At 34.3% G+C, this 9,693-nt stretch overlaps 3 protein-coding genes across 4 annotated transcripts; 1 reads left to right on the forward strand and 2 right to left on the reverse strand.

Annotated features, from left to right (window-relative positions):
- Positions 1-1,194: 1,194 nt before the first annotated feature.
- LOC143211822 (uncharacterized) lies at positions 1,195-5,258 on the reverse strand. 2 transcript variants are annotated; one of them, XM_076429823.1, is made up of 6 exons: positions 5,124-5,258; positions 2,513-2,896; positions 2,334-2,449; positions 1,905-2,204; positions 1,538-1,805; positions 1,195-1,468 (listed from the first exon to the last, which is right to left on the reverse strand). In XM_076429823.1, the coding sequence occupies exons 2-6, from the start codon at positions 2,560-2,562 to the stop codon at positions 1,402-1,404; spliced, it is 801 nt and encodes a 266-aa protein (XP_076285938.1). In that variant the 5' UTR covers positions 2,563-2,896; positions 5,124-5,258; the 3' UTR covers positions 1,195-1,401. The 2 variants fall into 2 exon arrangements, with proteins under 2 accessions (XP_076285938.1, XP_076285939.1); XM_076429824.1 differs by lacking the exon at positions 5,124-5,258 and adding an exon at positions 3,656-4,651.
- On the forward strand, positions 3,879-5,872 carry LOC143211731 (uncharacterized). Its single transcript, XM_076429656.1, has 3 exons — positions 3,879-4,026; positions 4,248-5,322; positions 5,420-5,872. The coding sequence occupies exons 1-2, from the start codon at positions 3,879-3,881 to the stop codon at positions 5,012-5,014; spliced, it is 915 nt and encodes a 304-aa protein (XP_076285771.1). The 3' UTR covers positions 5,015-5,322; positions 5,420-5,872.
- An 822-nt stretch (positions 5,873-6,694) lies between these two features.
- Positions 6,695-9,019, reverse strand: LOC143211823 (ribonuclease H-like). The gene is made up of 3 exons (XM_076429825.1): positions 8,860-9,019; positions 7,052-7,172; positions 6,695-6,954 (listed from the first exon to the last, which is right to left on the reverse strand). Exons 2-3 carry the CDS (start codon positions 7,108-7,110, stop codon positions 6,792-6,794), a joined length of 222 nt encoding a protein of 73 aa, XP_076285940.1. The 5' UTR covers positions 7,111-7,172; positions 8,860-9,019; the 3' UTR covers positions 6,695-6,791.
- Positions 9,020-9,693: the final 674 nt, after the last annotated feature.

Raw genomic sequence — 9,693 nt, forward strand, 5'->3', positions numbered from 1 at the left:
ATATAACCCTAAATATATTTACTAATTTTTTATATTTTTGTTTCAATTTAAACTGTACTATATTTGTGTTAAATTTTTATACATTTGTATATCTTTTATATATACAATATACCACACAATGTAAAACATTCCTTAAATGAACTTTCTTTTACAATTCACAGTCATTAGTTATTACTAATTATTAATTTATTCAATATTCTTCATTGTTTAATATACTTTTTGCCTTTATGCGATATAACTTATATTTTTGTTTTTATTTTTTGTTATGTAAAATGTCCCGAGAACATAGACTTCTATATAGAGTGACCAAGAACAGTTATGTTCCTATGCTCTCCACCAATCAGTAGCGATCACGAAAAATCACGAATCACTGTGAAAAAACACCGTGATTTAGAACGAACGTGATCGAATCGCAAGTGATTCGGAATGAGCAGTTCATCCCATCTCTAGTCACGCTACATCCCAATATACATCCCATATACATCCGTACTGTTTTCTCGCGCACGCGAGAGCACATAGCTAAGATGAAAGCCGCAGGTTTACATGTAAGTGAAAGAAATTTGCTGGGGATTAGTAATGATCATGAAATTAATAATTTTCTGAACGAATGTGAAGCAGAAATAGAAATCATGAAAAGCGAGAAGATTGATAATAGCTGTGCTGTTTATTACGATATTTTGACAAAAAATACAAGTCAGTTAGCAAAAAATGAAAGTATAGTACAGGCTTTGAAATCAGTTGACTACAAGACAAAATTTCCAATATATGCTAGTATGATAGATAGTCGATTTAGAAGGGGGTAAAACGATAAAAATTCCTGGAACAAGTTAGGAATAAGTTTTTATATTCTCGCTTCTCGGAAGCCTTCCCGAATTACCAATTCTTTGTACTGAAAAAATATTTAGCTATACCTAAGCGATAAAAATTTAAAAATTTAATTAGTTGATTGTGAGCCTTTGGATGAATATATATGTTTATAATATAACTTTATTGTTCTTTTAATTTTATTGCCTCTCAGGACTACAATTCTTACAACACCTACTCCCAGCGCCAGCTCTAGCGATTACGTCGCCCCGGACAAAAAGACAAATTGCCGCCCCTTAAGAATATATGTATATATTTTTTAAGTAAAGATTTTATTGAAATTTTAATCAAGGAAAATTTTCTATTAATTGGTTATTTAACACATCAATATTTTTCTCACACTTACATCCAAAATAGAATTTTATTACAAATATCAAATCATAATGAAAAAGTAAAAAAATTGATCACTTATATCTATCGCATTGAACATTTTATGTATAATGTTGAAACTCTTATTGAATATATAATGTATTGCACTTAAAAATATCCGTACTGAATCTTATTTTTCTATCTTCTTCAATTCCTTCGTTTATAACTTTACATTAAGGATAAGGCTGCTGTTTTCAGTGCTAGAGCTTGTAACTCTTTAATATCTCTCTCCAACCTGGAAACAAGATATGTCGTTGAGTGTAATATAATTTAGTTTTATAAATGACAGAATGTAACAACACACCTTTCGTAATGATCTTTGATAGTATTGTATGTATTTAAAAAATCTTTAATGCTATCATTGACGCATCGATAAGATTCATTATGAGATCCAATTAAATCCATCATAGATTTCAAAGTATCTCGACAAGATTGTAGTGCTTGAATTGTTTCTTCCCATTCTGTGGGTGTTTTAGGAAGAATTATATTGTCACAGCGTAGTACATCATAGCCTTGTAGAACAATATGTAGCTGGGATAAAACATCTTCTAATTTCGTAGTATTCTCAGATTCTGTAATTCAAACCATAACAAATTCATTTCTCAAACAGAGTTCTAAGACAGTTCATTTACAGTGTAAATTTTACACAAATCTTTATCAATGTTACTTACTAAAACAGTTTTTTATGTCATCAGTTTGTAAGTCTACTTCATTCTGCAAATTAGTTAGGTAACGGATATTTCTGTGCCTGGTTTTTAATTCAAATAATTTCTCTTTGTTGAGGTGAATTTCCTCAGCCATTGACGCTAATTGTGATACCATCAATTTCTTCTTCTTCTGTGCCTTCTGTTTCAATAAAATTTCCACCATCAGTCTTTGTAAGTATGTATCGTACAAAAGTTTCATCTCTGTATCCTCCTCATCAAAAGATTTGTCAGACTGAGATTGGAATCCACGAATTCTTGTGAGGTCTGGATTAATGTAGTAATAAATATTTTACATGTTTTATAGATACACACACACACACACACACACACACACACACACACACACACACACACACACACATATGATTAAATAATTTAAATAAAATTTTTTACTATGTGGTAAGACAAAATCTGATGGACTCATTGTTGAATGATGACGAGAAGAAGCTTGAACACTGACATTTTCTATATTTCCCTTTTGCATTTCACATATAGAAGCATTCAATAGCCTAAAAATACGTAACAATTATTACAAAATAAATTAAACAAACTGAAAAATTAATTACACTTACTTTTTAGTTCGCCGTATCACTTTTGGTGATTCCATGTTACCTTTTTGCATTTCGCCGGGCGGTTATAAGGTTGCCCAACTAAACTAACTGTTTATAAACATTTATGAACTATGTACATATAATGTATACCGAATGTCGCGGGTCGCGGGCACAGTTGGGCTGAGTTGGGCACAATGTCGTGCAGTGTCGCCAGATGAGGGGAATCACGGTGAGATGATGTACCCCAGGGCAGTGATGCCAGAGCTGTGGTACTGGTGTAGAGTAGGGTCCGCACAGTGTTGTCAACTTAGACTTTTCAAAGTCCGTATATAGAAGATTTAAAAATTCCGTAGAATTCCGTCGATTTTCCCTTGGAAAGTCCATAGATCCACGGATTTTTTATAACTGTAAGTTACAAGGCGAAAAACTGCTGTTTACGTTGTCGGATGCATGGAATTATAGACATCAGTGTTGCAAAGAACAGGCGTGGAACAGCGTGGAATAGGACCGATGGAAATACCTCCGCTGAATGCGAAACGTGGGGGACAGCGGAGGTCAGCGGAGGTATGGTTAGATTCGTGGGCTGATTTGAAATAATTTTTTCTTTAGCAAAAATATTTTCGGAGATATTCATCGCGACCAATCCGAGCTCGATCTTGCTTAGGAGTTATCTCAGATGGCACCACGATCACACATTAAACGTGATTGGACGTGTTGGATGTTCCAATATTCAATGCTATTGGGCGCTACTATTTGACTGTTACCGCCAAAATCACCGTCAATTGTCAATATCACTGTGCCTCGACCATTGTTGCGGACTGCGATTTTTCAATTTATAGCCGACTTTTTTTATATCGTTCTGAATTATATTGTGTTGAAAATTTGATTAATAAGCTTGAAAAAAGAAGTTTGCTCAGTGTCAAACCAATTTTAGAAATAATTTTCCAAAATTGAGCGACACTCAGTGAACTTATTTTGAAGCATATTTTTTGAACTTGGTGCATAAATTATAAAATTTTTTAAGTTTGTTTTTAGGATAGTAGGATAGTGAGGTGCAGAGGAGTGCAGCTGCAAATATAAATAGTGAAACAAGTGAAGAAAGACATATAAGTGCAAGACACATTTAAGTGCACACAGTTTATACAGACAATATAAAATACAAACAATTTTAGTGTGACCATTTGGACATCGGAACAAAATGGTGAGAGCTTGTGCAGTTCCGCAGTGTTCATCGGGTGTTACTATCCCAGCATACCACTTTCCCAAAGACGTCAAACGATCAGAGTCTTGGGCTAATGAAATTCGGTGTCCTGTAGTACTGAAACTGACAAGCAATGAAAGGCGCAAATACAGGGTGTGTTACAAACACTTTGAAGAAACCTCATTTATGTGTTCTACTCGACGAAGAAGATTGAGACATGATGCTATTCCAACTTTGCATTTGCCAGTGCAGAGTGAGAACAAAGAATATGCATCTGAACATATGGAAGCAGAAGAATATCTAGTCTCTGCTACACCACTAGAAAATCAAGACAGTAATTATGAAGAAATGATTACAACAGTTTATGAAAAAACAGCGTGGGATATTAATAAACACAATGAAGCTGGTTCATCAATATCAGGACAGTTAGAACAGCGGCATCTCATATAGGATTCCTTAGCTGCGACCAATGTAAGTAAAAGTCATATTTCACTATATGGATAGTATGGATGTTTTGTTATGCTTGAACAACTGATAAAATATTCATTATTATAGGCATTGTACAAACAGACCATGGCCCATTGAAAATACCAAAGGAGGAAGGCCTCACAATAGCGGAAGTCCTTAACTTCTTCAACAAACTATTCGACTCCGTTAATGGACACGTTGCAGCAGTAGAAGTTGCACCGAGAACAGTCATATCAGAAGCCAGTGCACATGAAGAATTTTGGTCTGACGCAATGAGAAGCTTAAAATGTATGTGTTATGTCCATCCACTTACAAAAATGCCAGTGTCTGGAGCACTATGCCTAAAGAATTGGATGAAGACTATCTCCTCATTTCAAATTCTATGGAGATGTTTGAAGACACAGGGATTTGATAATTGCAAAACAAGATCGATTAATCAAGATCCCTTGGATATTTTTTTTGGATGCATACAATCTGTTGAGAATCAGAATGTACATTCCACTCCGTACAGCTTCCAGATGGCTTGTAAAATTAAGTTCATCAATAATATTACTTCCAGCCAAAGTGTTGGCCTCGATTGTGAAGATGTCTGCAGTGGAGACTTTCTGTTTGCATTGAAGAAGGTATTAACAGAAGAAGTAGAAGAAGAGGACATCCAATCTGCAGTGTCTGAGGTAGCAATGGAAGAAACGAGTGCTGCATCTCAAAACACTGAAAATATAGCACAGGAAGAATATGAGGAAATTAATAACTGTGCAATTCTGAAAAAGATAATTTGTGTTAGCCTACACAAGCAATGTCAGTTGTGCAAAGCATCTTTTCGAAGATTTAACGAAGATGCATGCAAAAATTGATATTATGCTGCACAAAACCATGCCTCATGTTTATTTCAGAAGTAAACTCCATGAATACATGGAGAACATGTTGCATGAGTAAATAAACTTTTTAAAAAAGAATACTGACCGTGAAAATTTCATATTTCATTGGCAAGTGGTGCACCACAGGCAATAACATTCTATGTGAGAAGGACGTCGGAAGACGACGAAACGCAGTATGTTCTTCATTGTTAAACATATACTTGGAAGATCCATACGGAAGAAGACTATAACTAAAAATTAAGAAGACATCAAGAATCAAGAAAAAAGAATTATATTATAATCTTGTATGTATTATTACTATGAATTATCTATTGATATTATTATTCTGTATTATTAGTTTATGTATTATTATTATGTAGTATTATATTTTTCTATATTAAGGACGACCGAACTAAGCGACGGCACCTGCGTGTCACCGGTTACACCGCGCCCCGCTGATCATGCGTGATCCTCAGGTGGATCGAGTAGCTTGGGGTTCGCGGTGGACGCGGGGCGGAGGAGTTGCGTGAGAGCAGATCGATCGCTAAGTTGGTGATTAACCGAAATTCGGAAATTTTTCTTCGTTTCTCTAATCATCTTATCCTATTCCTACTTGGGTGACTGACGGCACATACACACAACAATCGAGTCATTTTCGCCTCGATCCGAAAAATCTTTAAACAAATACAGTATTATTATTTAATAAAAGAATTATTATTTATAATTGTATTATTATATTATTATTATATTATGTATTATTATTAATATTATTATCATATTACTATTATTATGTATTATTGTATACTACATTATGTATTTATATATTATATTTAAATAAAATATTGTTAAAATGAACTATTGTCAAAAAACATATGTGTATCCTTTAAGCATAAGTTTACTTCTAACAATAAGTTTAAAGTAACCGTACTGTACAGTAGGTATATTATGTGTACGTATATATATATATATAGGTTTTTTAGTTGAGGGATATAAATTAAACGGCACTGCTAAGGTCCATACATTACATATACGTGGGAGATTTCTATGCGAATCTATGGGACATGTCATCTATGCAGCAGCGATTAGAGTACTGGCCAAGAAGAATGGGTTCAATGTTACAGACTGGATTACTCCCATCGATTAAACAATTGAGTGAAAATAGTAATTATTTTTCACATAAAATACATCAAATAATAAGAAATCGAACATTTTAATGCTTTGGAGACGACAATGGATTGTCAGTTGGACCAACTTCAAATTCTAGAAAGCGAACAAAAATGCATGGGAGCACATTGCATCGAATAATCTAATCGACCTTCTGTAATCAATTTTAAAATATTCTTCAGAGTCAGTACCGCGCGGCGTACTCATGTCGGGACGAAAACTTAATGAAAATACAAGAAATAACAAACAATTTTCAGGCAGGGTAATGAGACAAGGAGTTCGAAGAAATTTTAATTAGAGCTACTCGGTACAATTCAGTTTTAAGTACTTATCACAGTCATCTTCTTGTACAGGTCTTCCCGAATGTCTATATTGAAAACAAAGACAGTTTCTTTTCTCTCTTGGAGTAAACAATAATTTTTTATATTTCCATTACATTTATTCTGTTTAATACCAAATTTACCACGATCAAATGACCAGTTTTCTATTTCGTAATTGAGATTATAAAAACGCTTTCATAACAAATGATACTTTATTTAATTAAGCATAAATCCTGTTACATATGCTGCTATGAAGAATGCATTTAAACGAATTGGAGACATTCTAAATTCTATGTGTTTCTTGTATTTCCCTTGGAAGAATGTCCTGTTCCGCCGCTTTTTGCTTCCCCTGCTAGAAATCTTTCCCCAATGTAACTATGAGCTGCATCTTGGGATGGGCACTTCTTGAATGTGGCACCAGAGTATTGGTGAACTTGAGCTTTACATTCATCCCTAATCAAAGATAGATTACATATAATTTATATAAAGACGAGTTTAACATAATATACAGTAATAATAACAAGTTTTATGAAAAATAAAAATGTATTACCAACTGCCATATACTCCAGGTTTGCGACCGTCGGCCACTGCATAATACTTGTCCGGCATTTTTAATGGTATAATTAGTTATACGCTTTCAAGACGAAATTATTTCTAAATGCTGTATTTATCTGGAAAAGAGAAATCAGAAATGAGAATGGCAATTATAACTCAACATGGAAACAATGAAATAATTAGGTAGAGAAATCTTAAAACATTATTTTGCCACGATGACTCATTTTGAAGGTTACATAAAGGACATAAAATGACATTTCTTGAAAAAATATTTCAGACAAAAGTTTCTTGTTTTATCGCATAGAATCTGAATCTGTAAAAGAAAATACCATGTTCCATTTGAAAAATGTAACTTCCGGTCTCAATCACCTATTTCCGGCCGAAACCGGAAGTTAAAAATATCACCATTTGATAGAGCGCATCTGATTTATAAAAGAAACACTTTAAATTTTTTAAAATTACCTATCTTCTATTTTATAAATGGGTGGTACGGGTGGTCTGGGACACCCGGTAAAAACGTTCTTATTTTTGTTCACATAAACAGCTTAACATCTCAAAAATGTGCTCTCAAAGAATTAGACTAGAATTTTGCTAATTAACGGATGAGTTACAGCCCGTTGGAGCAGGCCCGATCTGCAGATATGCCGCATAACGAAAATTTTAATGTGATTGTTTGATAATTCATTTTATTTTGATATGATTATTTGATGAAGGTTGTATCAGAAGAACATTGCAAATAAAGAAGTTAGCATCGCATCAATTGATATGTTAATTAAACAATAGAATAAGTTTTTAATTTTTCCCGACCGTCGCGATCGCTCTTTCTCTTTCTTCTTCACTCGCACCCACTAAATACAGTGCAAATTATATCGTGTTTAGTGTCATTTAACCCTTTGCACTCGGAGCTATTTTATCTCGAAAATTAAACATTTCTTCCGACCTAAAATAATTCCATTCTATATGGACTTGTTTCTTTTTGTAGATATTAAATTCATATAATACTTCATACAATACTTAAATGTTTAGTAATTGATTAAATACCAACATATTTAATAATATAAACAATATTTTGAATAATGATATAGCAATTTTTAGTGGCTATTCTGAGTCACCATTCGAATGGTAAGGGTTAATAACAAAAATGCTACAAATACGTTGGTGAAAATCCCATTAAGAATTGATATATCAATCCGATATACCCGACCACCGTATCGAATAACGCCGAATGTTTACATTTTACTCTGCTCAGCGACTCTTAGGCATTTCAAGGCTCAAGTTTCCTGGCCCCTCGCGAGGTATGCCCCGCCGTGAAGGTGATACATAGGAGTTTGCTTAGGTCGAACTTTTACTATATGTATAATTATATTAAATATATCCACTTATCAGTCTGTATTCTCTGTTTACTGGTGCGTTAATATTGCTAAATACTAATGCTGAATACTACCCTTTGCACTCGAGGATATACCGATTCCGAAATAAAGGCGTTTTTTCTAATTTAGAAGATCTTTGTCACATGTTACCTTTTTCATGTTATCTACAAAATCGACTGGATTTACTTAACAAGAATTTACTAAACATAAAGAAATTTGGTAATGTAGAAACTGTTATGAGTTATGAATTATAGCAATTTTTAATCGTACCTCGGAGGAGACAGCCAAGTGCAAAGAGCTCATAATAACAATGCTAATATACCGAGATTATTTAAGTTTATAAAATTTCTTGAAAGTTGAGGCAGAAATATATATTTTAAACGAATAAATGCACATATAATTCATAGGAAAATATTCAAAGATTATTTCTTACCGTCGTCAATGATGTCAATACAGAAGACGTTCTACTTCTACGTGTTCACGAAGAAATGGCAGAGAGAAACTTGTATGAACGCTCGCTCGACGGCTCGACTACACTCGACTACACTCGACTACCCCATATCCCTACTTCGCGCTACACGTCTTCCGCTGTTCCGCTATTGGTCGAATCGCTTGCGAAAACAGAAAGGCATGTATGTGTTGAGTGTGAGTGTGAGTGGCGAAGCTAAGATCCTTTGTTGACCGCTCCCGCCAGAATTCAAGTAAGCGTATAAGTGTAGAGTGGGGTCCACACAGTGTTGTCAACTTAGACTTTTAAAAGTCCGTATATAGAAGATTTAAGGGGGTAGTCTACCCTCGATTTGTAACTAGAAAGGGACTAGAATCTTACTAGAAAAATGGCTCGAAACGTGGGTTTGCGCGAATCGGTTGTTTGCCCTTATTTGAGCTAATTGTGGGCTGGGTGAGGGCTCATTCGAAAGAGGAAGGTTCATCACACACGGGTCTGGTCATGATTTTAACGAGATTATGTTTATATCTAATAATATGAGTGTCCAAAGTAGAGTAAAAATCTAGGAAAAAAACCAGCAGATTTCAATGCATTTTTCTGTCTCCAAAAGACTTTTTGACTTATATTATGACCAGACCCGTGTGTGATGAACCATTCTCTTTAGAATGAGCCCTCAGCCAGCCCAAAATCTGCTCAAATAAGGACAAACAACCGATTCGCGCAGACCCACTTTTTCGATCGAAAATCTAGTAAGATTCTAGTAAATAGCAAATATCTAGCAAATAACTAGAATCTTACTAGATTTTCGATCGAAAAAGT

This window comes from Lasioglossum baleicum, chromosome 9, assembly GCF_051020765.1.
Source record: "Lasioglossum baleicum chromosome 9, iyLasBale1, whole genome shotgun sequence".
In the NCBI taxonomy this organism is placed as follows: domain Eukaryota; kingdom Metazoa; phylum Arthropoda; class Insecta; order Hymenoptera; family Halictidae; genus Lasioglossum; species Lasioglossum baleicum.

What these genes read in the sequence shown, in the direction of transcription:
- LOC143211731 (XM_076429656.1), top strand. Translation starts at nt 3,879, where the DNA reads ATGTGTTCTACTCGACGAAGAAGATTGAGACATGATGCTATTCCAACT. An exon ending in ACCACTAGAAAATCAAGACA is followed by an intron (nt 4,027 to 4,247) that starts GTAATTATGAAG and finishes TCATTATTATAG; the next exon opens with GCATTGTACAAACAGACCAT.
- LOC143211822 (XM_076429823.1), bottom strand. Translation starts at nt 2,562, where the DNA reads ATGCAAAAAGGTAACATGGAATCACCAAAAGTGATACGGCGAACTAAA. An exon ending in TGACATAAAAAACTGTTTTA is followed by an intron (nt 1,806 to 1,904) that starts GTAAGTAACATT and finishes TTTGAATTACAG; the next exon opens with AATCTGAGAATACTACGAAA. An exon ending in ATCAAAGATCATTACGAAAG is followed by an intron (nt 1,469 to 1,537) that starts GTGTGTTGTTAC and finishes TCTTGTTTCCAG; the next exon opens with GTTGGAGAGAGATATTAAAG.
- LOC143211823 (XM_076429825.1), bottom strand. Translation starts at nt 7,110, where the DNA reads ATGCCGGACAAGTATTATGCAGTGGCCGACGGTCGCAAACCTGGAGTA. An exon ending in CCTGGAGTATATGGCAGTTG is followed by an intron (nt 6,955 to 7,051) that starts GTAATACATTTT and finishes ATCTTTGATTAG; the next exon opens with GGATGAATGTAAAGCTCAAG.